We start from the raw sequence: 22,086 nt of genomic DNA, 5'->3' as shown, positions 1-22,086 counted from the left end.
CTTTACTTCTGCGGGCGATTCAAAGTAATGAGGTTGTTCTAATTGAATTACATAATTAGATTTGAGATCATCCTGAGAGATGGAGAAGCCTATACGTAGTCACACAAAGGTCAAGGCAACGTGGTGAGAGAGAGACGACAGCTCGTACCACAATTCTGGACGACTCCAGCTGGGCGACCCATGGACATCCTGCATGACGTACAAGGAATGACATAAAACGCCCACACTAGAAGCATGAAATAACTAAATCCAGCGACATGAGCGGAAGACCTCAAGATGGGCTTTACAGTTAATAACTGTGTGGCCCTCGGAGGATGATGGAAGTAAAAGACCAGAAAGCGGAAAAAAGTTCCAGAGACTCATTAAGTCTTAGATTGTAAGGCAGCGGAGTATCGGAAACCTTAAAGAAAAAACAGATTTCCCAACGGAAACAAGCTGTAAACACAACATTGCCATATCACCACCTTTTAAGTTGATGTGGTGAACGTGTCAGCAACCAGATGCAAGGTAAATATGTATATAAGCTGCCGTGAACTTATGCTCATATGACGGAGATCATGAAATACAACAAAACTGATGCAGCTGCATGCCACCTTTAACTGACTTAACTTTAAAATTACATCTCTGAGGCAATGTCTCATTAGTTTAGTGGCTGTTGCCTCAACTCCTCTCTCCTTGCTTTAAGGAGAGGAGGCAAGGAAAGGAAAGAGGTTTGCATAATGAAAAGCACCCTGTGATCACCAGCTTTTTGCCAACTTTGCAAAATGCTCCAGGGTGAAGGGGGTTTTCAAAGCTGTTTTGCTGAAAACATCTGTCCTTTGTGGTCAAAATTGAGGAAACGTCACTGATGTGGGCCATAAAACCCAAAACAATGTGCTGAAAGATGCTTTAAAGCTTGGCGTTGGAAATAATTTGTCACCAGTTCAACACTACAGTCCTGTCAGGAATCCATCCCTCACGTCTGGTTTTTAATACTATACCATACCACCTTCCCTATGATAACCCCACCTGACCTGCTACTCCCAGTAGCTCAGCTGCTTCCCATTTCCCTGATTACCTCAGTAGTTAACACTATATTCTAGTCATTTGCCAAATGGTCTCTCGGCAGTACGCTAAGCTTTACAGCATTCCCGAAACCCCGTCTGATCTCTGGGACTCTAATTCCTCACCTGGTTAGGTTTTCTTTCTGCGCTCTGCCTTTTAACACAGTTAAAGGTTTTGGACTTGCTCCTCATTTGTTGTCTCTTTTGAGTTTCATCTGTTCTGTTCTGAGACAGCCACAGATCCATTATTTTGATGAAAAAAATATTGATCATACAGCTGCTTTAGTTGCTTGAGCCCAAGATGAAAATCATGGACTGCTGCTCTCTGACACTTTTTGGTGTATACGTAAGCCTTCTCTGCTTTACTTCTGTTTCAGCTTGAGATCTCCTGTGTCCCTGAAACGTATGAAGCTTATGGTGAAGCTTTGTGGCTGCATTGCCTTCAGGTCTTTTGAGTCATGCAGCACTTGTGATGGGTATCATTTGAAATCCATTTTGTCTTTTTCTCCTCAAAAGGTTTTAATTTACGACAGTATAATTGTAACTTTTGTAAGGTTTACACAGCAGGGTTGCAACTTTGAAAGCAGTTTGTCTTTTCCTTTACAAACACTTATTTAGTTTATTTGTGGATGCAGCTCTCTTCTGGTGTCTTTTCTTGTAGTCTACTTAGAAATCTTGTGGTATATATGTGAAGTGATTACGACAATAAAACACTGACAGGAAGAGATGGCTGTGTGTTTGTTATTTTCGGACAGTTTTCCCATTTTTAAATAAGGTGATCTGGAGACACTGCATGCTGAAAGGAAGCCACACTGCTGTTTTGTAATACGAACTTGAGGAACTCTCCTTCACGACATTAGGGGTAATTTGAGGTGAATGATTGGTCAGATTTGGCTGAGGTTTTGGCAGCCGGTTTAGAGACCTCTGATGAATTTCAGAAAGACTTCACAATCAGTGTTTTGTACTTATGGATCTCTCTCTCTCTCTCTCTCTCTCTCTCTCTCTCTCTCTCTCTATCTATCTCTCTCTCTCTCTCTCTCTCTCTCTCATATATAGATATATATATTAATATTGTAGCTGACCATGCCCATCCTAATAGCTATATCTGACAGGATAACAAGCCATTCTGGAGAGCTTAGATCTTGCTAAACTGGTTTCTTGAACATGTCAATGAGTTCACTGTACTCGCATGGCCTCCAGTCAATTCATTAGAGCAATTTTGGGATGTTTGTTGAACGGGAGATCTGCATCATGGTCGTGCAACCCACAATTCTTCAGCTATCATGTCAAAATATTTAAAAAAAAGACTTTCTGAATCAATGCCACTAAAGATTAAAACAATTCTGAAGGCAAAAGGGGTTGAACTCATATCAAGGTAACTCTTACCAACATGTCCTGTCAGATTGTTTTTTTATAACCCGGTTCATGTCATAAAACTAATCACAATACTTGATATGAAACATAAAAGCATGAAACATTTTCCTTCCACAATAGGGACGTTTGATTAAACCCAATTTGATTTTGTTTTAATCCTCGTATTGCGTATCACCTCTCGGTTCACCTCAGCCTTTCAAAAATAAAAAAGAGTCTCTCCTTCACAATATCACAAAAGAGGATTTGATAAAAGTAATGTCTTCACAGAAAGATCAGGAGAGTTTACTCCAGGCAGCAACAGGAAGCCGGTGACTCAAGTGTACACAAACAAACATTTGCTCCGCTTGTAAATCAGGCAGAGTTACAAGCAGCTCAACTTTTTTTTAATTTGTTTTGCGTGATAAAGTATTGAGCAGCAGCTCGGTTGAAGCACTTACGTCTGTCGTGTCATCGTCTCTCTCTCTGATCACTGAGTGGACACAGGTGTGGCAGAGCCTCCAACCGCCCTTCATCCTCCAATCAAGATTACTCTGCTCCGCCACACCCACCTCGCTAGCCCATGTTCAGTGAGCTTGTGGCCTTTTTCCCGCTGCCAGAACCTGTTTCTTGTCTCCCTGCAGCCCCGTCTGCTCTGCTCTGGTTGTGGTGTATCCTGTTGGCCTTGTCTCCCTGCTCTGGATCCTCACTCAGCTCGCTGTGCGCTCCAGATTCTCATTGGACCTTGGCTCAGTTTCCCCCTATGGAGCTCCAGCTGTGCAAGACAAATCTTGACATAAAAAGTCTTCAAACCCTTTTAATGGGCAGAACACATGGCATGACGTGCATTTGAATTAAACTGCAGCACCTGTTGTCTCTATCAGTATTCTCCATTAACAAATAAAACCTTCCTGTTCCTGCAGTCTTTGAGAGGATGACCCTCCACTATTCAGAATAAGTCCTGGTGCTCTCATAACCACACAGACTTAGACCTTGAAAGAAGGAGTTATGATCCTTCACAGCCTCTCTCTCCTTTGTCGCTATGCAAATATCTTTCCTTAAATCTAAAAATAATTAGGACGGCATGGTATAATGTAGTAAATGCAGTTAATTAGAAACACATGGCAGTACATACATAAAAGAAAACTTGAATATTTGGCATGCAGAGCACCAGCAAAAACTGGTTTTCATTGCTGGATGTGGACAGTTTTGAGCACTATTAAATACTGTGTTGGTGTATGTACATAGAGTGGACAAAATAGCTGAAACACCCTTTGAATAATGCACTACAGTCCAAGACTATCATAAACTACATTCTTCAAAAGTTTCATACAGTTAAAACAACAACTCAACATTTTCAACAAAGTACTTTGACATTCTTGAAGATACACTTTATTACAGAACTGTGGTTTTAGACCGCTTTAGTTTGAACTACGTCTACCTTGTAATTTAACACTGTAGATGGACCCTTGTCGTTTTGTTTTTACGTAAAAGTAAAAGTACAACTTCTGGAAATTTATTTATCTAGAATCTTTCAATGGAATTTATGGAAAAATATTAAAACGACATCTAGTACTAACTATGCTGCTTTACTTGATTGGGCTAAAGAATCTTAATAATTCGTCCACCACAGTTATTGTCTTTGATCTCTGCTCTTTACTATAATGATTTAAACATGATTTTATCCACCTCGTGTCAACACGTGTAGCTGGATCACAGAGATGAAAACTCTCCTTTAAAGCCAAAACAGATGATAGAAGTGAAGGAGAAAATGAATGTCTTTAGGACCAGGAGTATTGGTGGCTGAGAGAGAGAGAGAGGGAGAGAGAGAGAGAGAGAGAGAGAGAGAGAGAGAGAGAGAGAGAGAGAGAGAGAGAGAGAGAGAGAGAGAGAGAGAGAGAGAGAGAGAGAGAGGGGTTTGTCGTCACTGGGAGCTGCAGCAGCATCAGCATCCATCACAATGAGTAACGGTGCGCAACTTGGAGAAACAACTACACTGTCCGGAGGAGCGCGAGTGTGTGTGCGTTTACTGTGTGCTTCACGAGCCTGTTTGTGAACGAATTCATGAGGACGTAAAGGTGCCATAAACTATACGGACTCGGACTCTCGGTGGACCTGCCAAAAACTGGAGCCATGGATTATATTAAAACCTACAGTACTTATCTCTCCATCTTCTTGTTCATAGGTAAGTAGACTGGCCACCGAAATTCACTTTTACCTCAATACACGTTTGTGTTTTTATAAACCAAGACGGAATGTTTAACCACAATATTTCCAGAGTAAGTCCTTTATTAGCAACTGAATTGTTCCTTAATAACTAAATGAACCAATTTCACAAAATGTGCAGCTTTAAAAAAAAATAAAAAAAATTAGGAGCACATTTTCAGAAACGTATGAGCCTTTCCATCAGGTTTCTGTCTACCACTAAAACGCGTACACTAGCAGTTACACGTGCAGATGCGCGAGGTGGCGCTAATTCTTTGAGCGCAATGATACAACTGAAGAAGAAGATGCAACGCGATGTCGGAGGAAGCGCCAGTCAAATCTTGAATGGTGAAATGTTTTGGAATTATGGCATTCATGTTTGATTCATGTTATAATTTGAGGATTTCAGGGTACATCCAAATACTTTTTATTTCTAATTGTTAGACAAAAATTGTAAATGTACAATTTTATAAATAAAAATCAGAGTCAGCTTTATTTATTGGCCATGTGTGCACATACATGGAATTTGACTCTCGTCTTTGCTCTCGTTAAAGACAACAGAGTAGAACACAAACTAAGCATCACCATAAACATTAAACTCGTATGTACTCTATAAATATAGATATAATAATATATATGCGCATATGCAATGACAATGGACTATGAATTTGGGATATTAGTGCAGAAAGGTGGTAATAGTGCAAGTAGTCCAGATTAATTGTTCATTAGAAAGACGGCTAGTGGAAAGAAGCTGTTCCTGTGTCAATAAGAAACAGCAAAAATACATTGAATTATATTTAAACTAACATGCCAATCTTTTAACGGTCACTTCAACCCTGCACATAAACGTACTGCAGCCATTTGTCATCTCTTCAGCGAACCGGAAGTTTAAGTGTACAGTCACAGTCAAATGCTCTTATCGATAATCACTCGGACTTTCCGAACTCAGCCAAGCATTACACTTTTTTTGGAGATTTATTTGCAGTTTCTTCTCACATTTTGTAAGCGCAAGTTGAAAATGCGCTTACAAACATTTTTTTGGTGGATCCAAACGCATGTGGCGAATTAATTGAGCCAGCTGCTGATGTGCATGCTGTGCGCCGTCTCTCTCTCTCTCTCTCTCTCTCTCTCTCTCTCTCTCTCTCTCTCTCTCTCTCTCTCTCTCTCACTCTCTCTGTCTCTCCACACATCCAGAGGTGTTTTCACTTTCACTTTGAAAAGCGACATCAGTCCAGGTGTCATATTTTTTTGAGACACACTTGTGGGGAATTTGATTTACCATCATGTACACTGCAGCACCACTACAATACTTGGCAAGAAACCGGCTCTGCAACAGCTCTCATACCAGTCAGTCTTTGCAGGGATAGAATATTTTATCGTGTTTGCTTTCGTGTTTTATAGGAACAAATTAATAGAAGGAAACAACGACCTTTCTTTTCAAAAGTTCAGGTAGCAGTGAAGCAGGTTAATGTCAGATATCAATTTGTTAACTTTTTCATCATAAAAAAAACAACCTGCATAAACACCATACAAATATATGAAAACCTCTTTTAGCCCAAATGACATTGTTTGCAAAAGAAAATATGCATTTATGCTCCTTGTTTATCAGATCCTACCACGCTGAATGTCATATGAATGAAGACAGTGTTTACGACCAGCAGAAGCATGTCATGTGGGCAAAGAAGTGATTCTGAGTTCACTTGGATTCTCCACAACTGGCTTATTCTTATCACTGTGTCTTCATCTTGCTTTAAATGTTCCCACGGAGGACATAAGTTTATCTCTTACATGTAATGGCCAGTTTTGGATAACCTCTTTATCATTTGCATCCATGGTATCTGCTGAATATGACTTTGTGCCAGAAGCTTTTTCACAATATGAAGTCGCAGTGAACTCCATTCCTTATTTTCCATATCTTCAGCAACACCGCCTTTCATTCTGCAGAAGCCAGAGGAGGAGTGTGTCTCTTGGCTTCTCCTCTCTTTGGCTTCAGCAGCCACAGGCTGCACCAGTTAAGTGGCTCTTACTGCAGTAAATCCCAGTGACACGAGAAAACTTTAGGTTACTTGTGCAACCCCGGTTCTCTGAGTAGCATGAGTGAGTGCCTCACCAGAAGCTCCGATCACATTCTGTCAGCCAGAATTGGCTCAAACAGAGCTCTCCTTTCACTCATAGTCAAGCATGAATACTTCTCTCACTGGCGTGTTTCAGGCTGAGACGCATTACACAAATTGTTCAAGCCTGATGTGCTGTTTCTTCAAGGCGTGTTATACAGCCGGAGTATTGTTACTCTGTGAGTTTAGAGTTTAGCTACAGTGCAGGATTCTGATCCGCGTATGAACGTTTTTGTTTTCAAATATTGTTGTTTGTACTGAAATGACAGATTATTACTCTCTGCAGCTGCAACTTTCCAGTGTCGGGTCCCGTGCAATTGGTACTCTTTTTGCAAGGTGAAGAAAAATACAAAAATGTACGTGTTCCTGATGTTGTACAGTAGAAAGACTGGAGGTAATAATACAGTTGTAGACTTCACTGTTGCCTTCTCTCCTCCTCTGACAGCTTTGCCAAATGCCAAGGGGCATCTTACGGTACAGGGAAAGGTGCAAGCATGTCACTAGTTTCTAAGAGAAAGGGCTTATTTTCACACTGACTGCAATTACATGCAATACCAGGTTTCCTCTGACTCAGTAAATACAACATTTCTTCTATGCTGCCTACATGGCTAATGACAATGAATAATATTATTCCTAATGTTCCTGTTCACATGCAGCCGTGCATGCTCCAGCTAATCTAACTGGTAGTGGACTTCTCTGCCTGGGAGAACGCAGCATCCCGCTTTCATTCCTGCAACCACCTTCTTGAAAACGTTGATACGCAATATTTGCACATATCCAATATATAAAGAAAAAATAAAACACAGAGCAGCTACGGGTTAAGTGTCTTGCTCAGGGAAACTTCCACATGTGAACTATGGAGGGCCTGGGGATCAAAAAGGATACCTTGCAGTTACGGGACGACCACTCATCCCCCTGAGCGAGAGTCACCCCCAATAATGTAAATGCAACATATTCCGGTGAAGGCCGTGTTTTTCATGTTTAAAAGCAGACAAGTTTTTCCTTCCGACCACAAATGTGGGATTTTAAACAGTTGTTTCATATTCACAAAAATAGAGGAACATTAGTGTGCATCATATAAATGTAGTCATTGACTCGTGCCCTTGTTTCTTCCAATTTTTCCAGAAGCCGCTCCTAATTTTCAAAAGAATAAGGATCGCAAATAACGCTTTCAGTCAATCTCTCCATGTGATTTTGTTTGTGTACCCTTTCAGTTTGCTGTCCTGTTGTCTGTCGGTAACAAAAAGCAGAAAAATTACATTTTTAGACTTCAGTTGAGGCTTTTTGACTCACTAGCTTTTAGTGTTATTGAAGATATTGGCGGACTGCAACACAGACTTACTTAAATGGATTTGGGGTTACTTCAGTACTTAAGTACAAATTCATGCTGAAACCAGCAAGGCTCTTATAATTGACTGTGGAGGTATGGCTGCAATGAAAATGTGCACTTCAGAAGTAAATATCACATTGGCTTTGATAATGACTGACAATGTTTTTGGCCCTCAAACAGAACTCAGTATGTGTCTGTGTGCATCGTAAAGAAAACAAATCATCTGTGCTTATTTTTCACCACTCAGTCGCCACAGATAAATGTAAAAAAAAAAAGACAAGTCTGATCTGCAGTGACTCCAGTGACGACCTTTAGAGTTCACTCTGATATATTTCTAGACAAACATAAACTTACCTTCAAAATTAACGCGTGGCTTAATGTCATTTAAGCCAGATTATCCTTGTTGGTTGAATTTAGCTAAATGTGTCCTGACTTTAAGAGGCATGAATGGTACTATGCACAACTTTTTTTTCTCACACAAAACGTTAAAGATCGACCCAGATGCAGCACGGGTAATACATAGACTGATTTTTAGGAATTAGCTATTTATTGATTGGAATATGTCTATCAACAACATCTCTCCTCAGAGGCGCAAACTTTTGCATCTGGATATATTTTTCTTGCTGTTTGTCTCAGAAGTTCTCTGGCAAGTTTGTAGGATGGACTTAATCTTTTGAGCCATTTTTCTTCTTCTTTAAACCCGCTTTGTGTTGTTTGTTTCCACCTTCTCAGGCAGCAACAGCCAGTAAAACAAAAAGTCAGAGACAGTGTTACCGTCTACTAATAAAGTTGCTGGATCAGAGACTCATGCCGGTTGCTCAAGTGTAGTTACGGTGTAATCGTCTGTATCCACATTCTGCAAAAGAAAGAGAGACAGCAGATCAAAGCTGTTCTTCAGGGGCCTCACTGTGCCGCCTGAATAACACACATGAGCCATCAGCTATGCGTCTCTCACGTTCCTGAGCAATGCTTAAGTTGTAAATCAGGAGGCACCAGAACATAGAAACGGCTGATCCGGCCGATCTCGGGAGGAAAAAAGTCACGGAAAGCATTGAAACCACAATGCTGGCGCTCAGACCCTCTGGTCGGATGGTTGATATGCTCTTGTCTTACTCAATTCTCATTGGTTGGACAATCACTGGTGTTAAAGACTGACCCACTCAATACGCAGTGCGTTCATGCAGTCCACCCACTCCGCCACATGGCGCATAAAGTGTTACATTAACAAGCAAGTCCATTCATAAAATGATAATTGACTATACTCATTTCACTGCACAGGACAAACACCCACTAACTGTGGGGCCTGACTGACGGCTGACTGTGTGTGCACTGTTCACACACGTAAAAACTACACAGACAACACATTTTGTTTAAGGAGCGCTGAGAGCATGTTGCAGCCTAACTTCTATGGGAAATAAAAGAATCACAGAACAGATAACATTTGTATTACACAAAATGTATAAGATTTTGATCGTGAGATAGATGGCGTTGAATCCAATCAAATAGGTGCCGGTCCCAATCTGGGAAGTCCCAAAGCCTGTTCTAGCAGGATCCGGTGCAAATTAAGTCCAGTTCAAGGGCAACCGTGGGTAGAGGCAAAGCCAGTCAAATCATTTTTCCCTTAATCTTGTCTTCAAAAACAGCAGAGACAGAAAGAAGAAAGGATAAAAAAAGAGACGCAGACAGTGAGCATCATGTAGAGATACAACATTAAGCTGACGACGGCAAGAGGGAGATGTTAGACTTGGCATGACATGTTGCAGCTGTTTAAAATGAAACTGAAGCCATCAAACAGAAAAGGTGGAATGGTTTCATTGATTATGCCCTGAGTAACGGGCTTCCCTCATCCAATTTATTCTTGTTTTTTTAATTTTTCTTTTGGACAATCTTTTTTAATAGTGTGTGTATGTATATATTATGTTGTGTGATGTGTCGAGCTACTTGGACCTTGAATTTCCCTTGTGGGATCAATAAAGTAATTATCGCTCTATCTATCTATCTATCTATCTATCTATCTATCTATCTATCTATCTATCTATCTATCTATCTATCTATCTCATGATTCAGGGTGTCTAAATGGCATCCAAACTGTATCTATTCTATTTTGTCTGTCATATTTTATGACCTTCAAAAGTAAATACACATATGGTCGGTTAGTTGAATGTTTTTCATTAATTGTAGCTTTAAACCACGGAGATTTGTGAAGACACACTCTTATCTGAGCGGGGCCAAAAGTTATGTTGTCGACTCTCAAAAAAGACATTGTTGTTGAGTTTTTCAAATGAATCTTCCCTTCTAAAGACCCATAGATTTAATAAGCTCCAGACACACAGTGAACCACAATTATGTGGTCAAAGGCCGCAACTGTAACATGATGTCTTCGTAGAATACTCCTCAAGACAGTGACACTGCACACTGAATGGCAAAAAAAAACATTATTTTTGGGACAATTATATTATGCTAAAGCTCAGATTGTGCCAGTGTGCTAAATCAGTTCTTCAAATCTGGGTTTTCAACAGGTTATATTTAACCGTATAGTGACATTTTTTAAGAAAAGTCAAGCAATTTTTCTTCTGATGTGTGTGGAGCAATAACATTTGTCATCACCACTCTTTTTCTATGTTAAACCAGCAGCCTGACTGTGACAAACCTCTTGACAGTTCAGATGACATTGATGAATCCTTTTAAAGGGATGTCGTTTGTGTACAGATTGTAAAGCCCTCCGGGGCACATTTGTATTTGTGATTTTGGGGTCTACAAAATAATCTGAAACTGAACGAATACTAAAGAATTAGACATGAGATTGAATATTCATTAATAATTAATTATTAAATTAATTAATTGATAATTAGCTTTTTTTTTAACAACATTGTTTTGACATTCAGTAATAAACACTAAAAATGGAATCGGCAGATTCAACAATACTGAAAGTAATTGTTGCAGTAGCTGGTAGGGATTTTGCGAGTGAAAGTATTTGTAACAGCCTGTCCCGTTGACCCGGTATGAGAGCCAGACATACGAGTCAATCAAGCACTCAAACCTGACCTGCAAACCTCCAACTTGAGGCATTATAGTGCGTGCAAGTGTGACAGAGAGAGGGAAAGAAGCTGGACTGGAAGTTACTGATAACTTACTTAAATTGCTGCTTCGTAACTTTTTGACCCAAACCTGTGATATTTTCAGCCGAAGCTACCCCGAAACCCCGATGCTGCCTGTTGGCGTGACCCGCACATCCCTTGTAGCTGCAGTCCTAATGGTAATTTATTAGAAATATCAGCAATTGCTAAAGTGGATGCATCTGTTCTTCACTAAATACCTTTCTTTACATTAAACAGACTTGATGAAGTTTGGTTCTAGAAATAGAAACACATCACATTTCAAAGGCCATAAACTCCCATCTGTTAAAAATGAACTTTATAGTGACTTGAAATCGTTGAATTAAACCAGGCAGCTGTCAGAAGAGGCGGGAGGACAAAACCGCACGACAGTGTCAATGTTATGGACTCGAAGTCCCATCTTAATTTATCATGTTTTGCTGTATTGTAGTTCATTTGATTACCGAGTCCCCACTGTCTCACAGCAGCGACTTGTAGCTAAACAATAATTCCAAATAAAATGTTCAGTCTGTGGTGATAATAAATAATCAATAGCCAAAAAACCTGGCTGCTTTAATTAATAATCATGAACACTGACTGTTGTGATGGTCATATAGCACATTTTTGCTCAAACAGGCAAACAGCATTATTTTATTTTTTCCCCAGGAAGCATTTGTGTTTTCATTTGTCACCATATGGCTTGAACCACTACTTTAGCACACGGTCAACAAGAATGGGTCTTACATAAATATCTGCTAGCCAATGATTTAGGTCCATAAGGGCACAGCGAGTGAGTCAAAGGGAGACGGCACTGGCTCTGCTTAGTCACAGTGACGGCCTCATTTATGCCTCAACGCTGAACTAAGACAGATTGTAAGTGTTTGCACACTGTTCATACACACTGCAGCTAGATCTCTGTGAAGGGAGGCCTGACACCAGCGTGTTCAGGCTAAGGGGGAGTTTGACTTTGTGGTTGGAGACGTGAAGGACCGCTTCAGTCTCCTCCGTTTCCCACCTCCTCAGGAAGTGAAGCAGACAGATGTCAGGGCGACCACAGCACAGACCCTGCTAGCTGGTAAAGTTAATGAGGTGGCTCGGGCTGTGAGCACTAATTACTACATTATAAAAGCCTGAAGTGATGCACATGCATGTATTTCGTGTAAGGACTTGTTGTGTCAATTAAATGCTGAAGTAGTTTGCTTTTCATTGAAGGCTATTTTTAACTAAATGCTATAAACGAGTCCACATTTACACAGCGTCTGGAGAATGTGAAGCTTTGGAGAACATAGTTGCTAACTTTACCTGAATGTGATTGGATACTGGTCAGGTAGCTGGTGGCATTTAAAGGGACAGTTCACCCCAAAATAATAAAAAGCCTGTTTTTTTGTTTTTTTTTAGTGAATCTATGTTTTTTTGGAGACATCGGCTGTAGAAGTGTCACTCAAGACTCAAGATAATCTACAGACCTTGTTATTCTGTTGTTTCTATTGCCTTGCTGTTGCTGCTTTGTCTGTTAAAGCACTTTGTAAACTCTGTTTGTAAAGGTGTTGTATGAACAACGTTATTATTATTATTATGAGAAGTTTCATGTAGGAACTAAATAGTAAAACAGTGCCCCGTAGTCCCATTGTAATCAAAAGAAGGCTGACGTCTCTACGCTCAATAACTGATATCCGAGCCAGGCAAGCTGTTTCCAGTCTTTGTGCTACACGTAGTGAGCCAGCTTGGTATGTATCGTAGAGACATGGAAGTGATATTAATCTTCTCATTTAATTATTGGGCAGAAAAAGTGAATTACCGTATTTCTTAAAAATCATAACTTTTCCTTTAATGTTTGGTTTTATCTTCTCCATTGCTGTTTTGAGCTTTCATAAGGTCAAGTTACTTCCACTAATGGTCGGTTCAGACAACATGCAATGTTCTTCTTTGTTTTATAGGTTCCCATGTGGAAAACCTTTTAAGTGGTTGGAACAAATGTTTTTTTCAAGTGAGAACAGTCATTATGTGGCTGTTCCAAGAAGATGATTTAAAAGTTGCTGTGTCAAACCCAGAATCTGTATTTATTGTTGTTTATTGGAGAGATATGACTTAACCACTGTTTTATTACAATATTAGCACACGGGTATTACTCATGTGGACAGCATTGCAAAGCATCAGAAGATAATGTTCACTGGTCCTTGTTTTGAATGAACTGTCTATCTCTATAAAGTGATGCCAGAAACCAGATAGATTTGATTATAACTTGAAGTAGTTTTGTTCATCATTTGCGTTGGATTGTGGGCTGGACAGAGGATCCAGGAGAATGCATATGGACAGTTTCGTATTGAAGCAGTAAAGGTTTCACCCTCCACAGCTTGACATTTATAAAGACACTGTTGTGACTTCATACAAGACTGTACAACACATGACATTGAAAGCTTTTCATCATCAACATTAAGCTTTTCGTCTCATCAAAATCACGTTCTGTTTCTATGTCAGCTACCTGGTCCCAAGTCACCTCGAATTAAAATGCTTAATGTCTTATGTGTATGCTGCATCTCATCTTCATCTTAGCAACTGTTTGTCAGAGAAAACAGACGTTGTGTGTCTGGGTCTCTTTGTTGATGAAGGACCCTCTGAGAAGAAACGGAATACCGGTGCAACATAACAGGTAATTGAAGCCAAGATGCAACCAATTAAAATATAGATTGAGTTATGGCATGTAATTCTTTTGGAAATACCGATGCCTGATTCACTGCACATGAATGGGTCTTAAGAAATGTGTCTGGATGCAGACACAGATGGGTCTCAGTTAAGATGTGCACATTTTGTCATGGACATAAACTAGATTCTTTGTCAATGAGCAAATATCTGATATAATGGAGCTTCTTCTTGAGCAGGAAAAAACACTGTTTATGAAAAGACGGAGCTGAAGCGCTGAGTGGACATGAAGAATCTTTAGTTTCCTTTTGCACAGCCACAAAAGAACGGCAGTCTGCTCAACGGCTCTCGATAACTGAAAGGATAGAGTGGTTTAGTGTGACTAGTGTCGTGTCCAACCATGAAGATACTTCTGTTACTTATTCATTTCAAGTACCTTTGAGCCTTAAGATGCGCTTTTAGACACGCAACGTTGCATCAATGTGAACAACTTTTTTTTCCTTCTAGCTTTCATGTTAACAAAGCCTCTTACTGGAAACCGTTCACAAATTATTACCCTCTGAAAATCTATTTTGAGTCATAAGAGGTTTATGAGAAAACAGTGTTCGGAAATGTCCAGCAAGAAGACATATTTTTTTATTTTCTTTGTAAATACTGTGTTTCTTTAGATGCTCCATTTATCACCAATTTACTGCATCACGTTGAGCTGAGTTAGATCCAGTGAACAGAATATTTCCACTTTCAAAAAATTATGAGAATATGATTAACTAAACATTTTTAACGAAATAACTGTAAATTAAGTAACGTCGGACCTTTGCAACATTAAAGTATTGCTTACTCTGAGTGGGGTTTTGCATAAGGAGTACTTTTACTTTTGATAGTCTAAGCACATTTTGCTGCTGATACTTTTTGAGTAATATGTTGAATGCATGAATTTGATACGTAATTGAGTCAATGTATACTTTTATATTACTACTTTTATTTGACTAGAAGATTTCAATACCTCTTCCACCACTGCAAAGACCTCAAGCGAATGTGAAACTTTGTATGTTGTTGATGGCAGGAAGACAAAGCATGTGACTTGGACAACAATTGTTTCCAGTTGTCTCCTCTCTACTGTCAGTCTTTTTTTGTAATGGTCACATGTAACAGTTTGTAAGGCCATGGAAGAAAGATTACTCAAAGAAAACATTAATGTGTTGTTTTAAAAAGTAATGACCCGTGATATATTATGGAGTTTCTTTAGAGGGGGAGCAAGACAACGTGAAGGAAAATAACATAAAAGTTCAGCTTTTCCATTTCACTCCTTCATTGAGGACCGGTGTATATGGGCTCGCCGTGCCCATCGTAGTGGTTTCCTTACAAGCCTTTCGGTCTGGAGTTCTTTTTGATGTAAAGCAATTTCTTTTTTAATGTTTAGAGAATATGATCTAATTCTCGTCTTTATTTTTTTCATTTAAAAAAGGTATGGGCCTTTGCATAACTGCATAACAGAGTGAGGTAAGGCATATAACGTTGTACACGCTACATCAAAGTTTTAAACACACAGGTGGTCTGAAGGTTTATTAAAAAGCCAGATGATTAAATATTTGAACATAACTCTGAAGTGTTGTATCACATTGCAGTGCCAAAAAAGGCTTTCAGCAATTGTTCCCAAGTTGCCGCGTTTCCAAATATGAGTGTTTGCTTTGTTTGGACGGGCCTCTGAGTGTGGACAAGCGCTCAGGGTGTGTTTGCAGTTTGAGAGATATGATATGAAATATGAGACAATGTGTTTCAAGCAAAGGTTGGAAGTTTCATTAAGACTTGAATGGTTACATATTGCATTTGAAGAAAACAAAATAAAATGAATAAACCCCGTACCGAATGTAATTATGTTTTCACAGACAACGCTCCCTAATATGTTTTGTGTCTTACTAATAATGTATCGAACGACATAATCTTTTTGTTACTGGAAAAAAATGTAATAAACTTTAAAGATTGGATCGAGATATTCCAATCTGGGATATACATTTAGTCAGATACTTACTCATATACTGAAGCATCAGTTATCGCATACTATTATGTTATTAAATAACAATTCAGTACATATATGTGTGTGTGTGTGTGTGTGTGTGTGTGTGTGTGTGTGTGTGTGTGTGTGTGTGTGTGTGTGTGTGTGTTTAGGAGTTAGGAAAAATAGATTTAAATATAGCCTGATTTGTCTTAAACATTAAATAAATAATAAATGAATACATTTTCCTATTTTTGCAAACATATATTGACTTATGACTTTCCTGTCTGGAGGTTGTGTGTATTGTTGGTCTGTTGTGTTTGTTCTTTATTGCCATCTGTTAATTGCCTTCATTGTTTCCTCATATAAACCTTCATCTGTCTTCACACTTGCAAAGTTGTCAAAGGATGTTTTAGATCAGGGGTTCTCAAACTGTTTGTAACTGAAGCCCATGCACTTGTTATGGTAAAAATTACAAATTACTAAAATGTTAAGTCTGTGGTGATAATAAATAATCAATAGCCAAAACTGCAATAAACCTGGCTGCTTTCATTCATAATCATAAACACTGACTGATGGTGGTCATTTAGCACATTTTTGCTCAAACAGGCAAACAGCATTATTTTATTTTTTCTCAGGAAGCATTTGTGTTTTCATTTGTCACCATATGGCTTGAACCACTACTTTAGCACACGGTCAACAAGAATGGGTCTTACATAAATATCTGCTAGCCAATGATTTAGGTCCATAAGGGCACAGCGAGTGAGTCAAAGGGAGACGGCACTGGCTCTGCTTAGTCACAGTGACGGCCTCATTTATGCCTCAACGCTGAACTAAGACAGATTGTAAGTGTTTGCACACTGTTCATACACACTGCAGCTAGATCTCTGTGAAGGGAGGCCGGACACTATTCTTAACTTTTCCTTGAAGGTTTAGTATTTTATATTTTTTCCTGTCTGGAGGTTGTGTGTAATGTTGGTCTGTTGTGTTTGTGTCTTCACACTTAATGCAGCAAAGTTGTCAAAGGATGTTTTGGATCAGGGGTTCTCAAACTGTTAGTAACTCAAGGCCCACTTCTTAATTTTAAAATTATTTGAGGATCACCATCTCAAATAATTAAGAGGAAAAAAAAAAGATCAGTGCTTTAAATACGTGTCATTTATGCCACTGGCTGTAATAACCAAAGTAAAAGTTCTGGGAGAATGGTATTGACTGAATTTTGGTTGCAGTTTCTCAATTTCACAGCGTTACGTAAGATCAGGTCCACGGCGACCGTGAATAGGTTGGTTTTCTACCGGTTAACTGTTCACAGTTTGGACCTCGATACAGCCGTGGTCCTAAAAAACTACAAAGAATGTATTGATGATGACCATGCGCCAGATATCATGAAGGCCCACACTCTGTTCAAATCTGCAAACAGTTGCCAGCGCCCAAACTGTTGCCATTGATAGCACAGTTAGCTGCTAACGGCCGGCTCAGGCGGCTCTATAGTCAGAGCCGTGTGCAGGTAACCTCGGATCCGGGCTGTAGCTGCTGTGCTAAATCACGTCTTGTATTAAATTAAAGAACACTTGTGGTAATTGACTGCTTGCAAAACCATACAAATAAAAGTTTTTTTTCCTAGACCTGGGTTAAAAAAATTATTGATTGCAGGTTTTGTTTTACTGGATAGGTTTGGGTACTATTTGGTACTGGATTACTTCTGACTGCCCTGATACACAGCCCTACTCATCTCTCACTCCCTCTTTATTGAAACTTGGTGAAAATGGAACAAGTCAGAGGAAATAAATGTAAGTTTGAGTTCAAGGGGGATTCCCCAAAAAAACTGTTTGCTATTTCATGTTAATAATAGAATATTTATAATGCTTATCCTCCTCTTTAAAGACTATTACAATTTTCCGGTTTCCGTAGTTAGAAATCTATCCATAGCTGCTTCTATTCCATAATTGCAGATGAATAGCTCGTCTTCCATTTAAATACACAACCCCCCTCACCCTTCCTCATTATGATCACTAACTGCTTTTTATAAACTGTCTTCTTAATATCTCAATTTGTCCTGCTTGACCCGTGTGACCTTGCCTTACAGGCGCCAGAGAACAGTAACGTCACTGTTCAGAGATCATTAAATGGGTTAACTTGCGATGACCCACTTGGACATGATCATCCCCCTCACTGTCTACTGGTCATGCTAGTTCGTATGTCCAATGTCATGTCACGTGTAACGTGCCCTCCAAGTCGTCCTTCAGAACAAGACCATGTCTGTGGGTCAGTTTTTATGAGTGGGTCAGTCTGCCGCGACACTATTTCTGGATAAACTCATAGTTCATACAACTTTTCTCTATTCTCAGCTCGTCATGTTCAGAGGTCATGGGGATTGAAGTTGTTCCCAGCATGCACTGGGCTGAGGCTCAGAACCAAGGGTTTAGGTTTGGTTTTAGTAATGGAGACTAAATGGTTAAGGGAGAAAGCTTGAGTCTTACTTCCAAACATTTGGCTACTCGATGAATGGCGTTGGCGTGATAGTCGGACTAATGATTTTGGAAAGCTATAGAAGTTGAAACAGCTTTCAGATGTTGTTTAACCATCTGACCTTGTTTAAAGCATACTGATGCGTTAAAGAGGAGTTTGGAGCAGATTTTTGCAGCGTTGCTCTGTGAAAACCATCTCGCAAATCAAGTTGTTTTGTGTGTGCACAGGGAAAGCTCCTTTTGCGTCAGTCACGTGTGTCTGCGCCAGTTTGTTTAGTGTGTGTGATGAGAGTTGTGCTACTGACATCGCTGCCTTGCATCTACCAAAAAAGAGCCGTTAAGTCAATGCTGGCCTTGATGAAGTGGTTGAAGAAGGTTATCTAATTCATAAAGTATGCTATAGGAAAGTGCATGCCAAGTGTAACGAATCGTTGATCCCTGGTCCATACACCACACCCGAGCCCTGGATCCAGGTTAAAAATACCAAAGTTACTCTTTTAGTGCAGCCTGTAGCATGAGAGGTGAAATCTTGGAGAAATGTCCACAAAGAGGATCTCATTGAAGTCGCCCAGGTCCGTGATCAGTTGCCTTGAGTTTGGGGGTTTCTGTTATGTTCTTTGTTTCATTCATTCATCTAGTCAGGTTTAGTGTTTCCTGTAATAGTTTGGCTTACCTTTTGTGTCTGGTTTTACGTCCTGTCTTTTGGTGTTTGCCCACCTCAGTGGTTGTCTGACCCACTCTGAGTTGTTCTGTTTCCCTTTTTTAATTTGTATAGTTTTTCACTGTGTTTCTTTGTTTGATTTTGTTATTCAGGCATTAAAAATGTTGCACAGTGGGGCCCATCTCAATGCATTCTGGGCAGGCCGCTGGTCCATAACAGGGCTGATACACATAGACAAACATCTACACTCGCCAACTCAACTAACCTGCGGTGTGTGTTTTTGGACGCGTCTTTTCATTTTCTCATTTGGATAGCCAATTTCTCAATCAACTGCAAGCTGTGTTAATAACTTACTCATTTTGGAACAGAGTTTCTACAGAGCTCTAACGAGGCAATATCTTCTTTCCTCAACAGTTGTGCAATTTTTTTGTAATTTGTGAATTGCATTGTTTAACAGTTTGTTGTACTAAACAAAACAAGTACTGTAACCACTGCCTGTCTGTCTTTCCAGTTAGCAGTACCTGCCATGCTCTTCTGGACAGATTTCTTGAGGAGACCTTCTCAGATCAGATGTTTCCTCTTCATCTGGACTCAGAAGATGACAGCCAAAGTAAGAGTTATGTACTGCTGAGTGACACGCACAACAGAAAACATCACTACTTGCAATGATAACCTGTATCAATGTAATGTAAGTAGACATTCATCTGAGTGAAAACTGACTTGACTGGAAAGCAAAGTTGAGACATTTAAAAACTGTTAAGTGCTTGTACAAAGCCTAAAAACTTGAAATCTCTTTAATAAAGGTCAGGAATGACTGTATTGCCAATTATTCGCCACAGGAAACTTGAGGAAGAGAAAACCACTCATTATGATGTTGAAATGGAACAACTCTGCTCTGTTGGATGGGGAAACTAAAAGCTTACTGGAAAACATGTTTTAGGTCAGAGGAAGCATATATTTAGTTTATTTGTGACCAAAAGAAATGAAAGTGGCTTTCAATGAAATAACGATTTAATAATATCTCCATCTTATATCCCCGGAGGGATTCTATGGCTGTTTGCCATATCAGCTGTCATGGCGGTTTCCTCTCGGACCATCACATGATGTCTTGAATGACCCCCCTCCCCTTCTGAACACAGACAGATGCACAATCACTAAACATTCACAAAGGATCTTTCTGTTTGCCTTTCCAGCTGTGTTTTTATTTTTCAAAGACAATTGGATTTGTTCCATAAGTCCAGGAAGTGATTAGTGGTGAAGGTCATGATCCAGGTGTGACTCCAGGACACCGTCGTTTAGCGTTGTCAAATATAGTTAGTACAGTGTCTACTCCCATGCAAAGCATCTGCTACATCTATCAGTACACATGGAACATTCAGATGGTTCTGTGAAGGGCGTCTTGTTTTTACTTTTTCAAGATTTCATACTCTCAGAATTTTTTTTTATTTTGTATGTTGAGGTCATTAAATACATTTCTCATGAATCCAAGACAACAAACTTAAAACATATGTCCTGCTTATTCTCGCTCTGCACTTCCTATCACAGTTTTTACTAATTTGGAGGGGGAAACAAATGTTTGTTCATTTGCACTTTTTTTTGGTCTGTTAAATAATGCTGTTTTTACAAATGTAATAATGTTTTTGTACACCAAAACAGTTTGCATTTTTGGTCAAAATAATATTTGGAATTTGTCAAAAAATTGTAAAAAGAAATACGCTTTCCCTCACTCCTTGAATAGAAGAACACATCCCACTTTTATTAATCTTAAATCACTAAGATTTTATTCAGATTCATGTTTAGAGTCTAATAAATCACCCACAACTTTGGATATTTGTTTAAGTTACACGCTACTCTCTTATCTTTCTGTCTTTCAGTTTCCTTCTGTGATTTTGAGTCGCGGTGCCGCTGGACTTTATCAAATCACAGCGACCAAAGTGACTGGTTAGTGGCGTCGCCACAGCAACCAGAAAGTACTCAGGCGGAGATGATGCCAGAGACCGATCACTCAGTGGGAAGCTCTGACGGTAAGAGTAAATTAAAGAATACAATTAAAGCAGTGCGTCAGGATACTGCTCATGCCTCTTTCTGCTGTGAAACATGTTTAGCGGATAGAAAATCCAGTAACGGATCTTTGGACTTACACAAGTCTCTTTTGAATCTGTGCATCTCCCTTGACATTTATTAAGATTTTGTACTTGAATTATCCAAATGTCCATTCTGAGATGCTTCCTAATGTTGAAGCATTCGTCAAATGATTTCTGGGAGTGACAGTGTTAGGTGGCTGCTATAAAACTGTCATGCATGAAATGTCTACTCTGCTTTATCCCTCTAGGGCACTTTCTCCTCCTAAGCTCCTCCCCCGCCGACGAGGCCTCGAGGAGATGCAAGTACCACTTAGCCAGCCCAGTCCTGCCAGGGAACAACAGGCACTGCATCTTGCAGGTGGCTCTGTATGAGTCCGGTCCGGCGGTGGGAAACCTCACGCTCCTGATCAAGCCAGTGCACTCGGGCTCAGCTGTTCACTCTGTGGATCTCAACCACAGGAGACCTGATGAACGCAGGTCAGCAAACACACTCGGAGCAAGCCCCGCATGCCTCTACGACGCCATTTGAGCAGAATATATATTTATTATGCTGCACAGCAAGTCCATTTAATTAGTGTCAAGAGGAAAACCCCTGCATCTTTACTGATTGAAGTGCTTGTCAAGTTGAGGTCCAGCCTATGAAATATATACAAGGGAGCTGAGATTCACTGCGATGACAGGTGACACAGGCCTTCAGACCGAGCAAGGGCACAGGGACCTACAGTATTTATTTTACTATTACTTAGAACTAAAGTTAAATAATAAAAAAATCCTCAGCTGTCAAGGGGACAACTGTAAAATTGTGTCTGTGTGGGGACAGCAGTCCCCTGTACATTGTTTGGGAAATGGGGACAGGTATTTCCTATTGATCTAATGCTGAAGTACAGCCATCCCGAGAGCAGCTAAAAGCATTCATGTGTCCAGATGCAGACTCTGAAAATGAATTTATATATAATTTGTTCTGACAGAAGAGAAATGGATGAGCATAGTTGTGCATTAACTTTGTTAGTGTCTGTGCGATAATGGACTGAGCAATTCCATTATTAGGCTCACAGACATGGTTTCATTTATTCAGCCCACTATTCATTACACGCTATCCGGTA

General features: G+C 39.7%; 1 protein-coding gene across 1 annotated transcript in view; it reads left to right on the top strand.

The window, feature by feature from the left end:
- The first annotated feature begins 4,506 nt into the window (after positions 1-4,506).
- The window catches only part of ltk (leukocyte receptor tyrosine kinase), a 41,671-nt gene continuing 24,091 nt past the window's right edge, over positions 4,507-22,086 (top strand). The window contains exons 1-4 of the mRNA XM_068580402.1: positions 4,507-4,578; positions 19,411-19,509; positions 20,774-20,923; positions 21,232-21,460. Of these exons, the coding sequence (XP_068436503.1) occupies positions 4,527-4,578; positions 19,411-19,509; positions 20,774-20,923; positions 21,232-21,460 (530 nt within the window). The 5' untranslated portion in view covers positions 4,507-4,526. The remainder of the gene's footprint in view (positions 4,579-19,410; positions 19,510-20,773; positions 20,924-21,231; positions 21,461-22,086) is intronic.

This window comes from Clinocottus analis, unplaced genomic scaffold, assembly GCF_023055335.1.
Source record: "Clinocottus analis isolate CAN_PGR_092001 unplaced genomic scaffold, fCliAna1.0.p SCAF_17, whole genome shotgun sequence".
Taxonomy (NCBI): domain Eukaryota; kingdom Metazoa; phylum Chordata; class Actinopteri; order Perciformes; family Cottidae; genus Clinocottus; species Clinocottus analis.
Note: the sequence above shows the minus strand (reverse complement) of the source record. Positions and strands in the feature narration are given on the sequence as shown.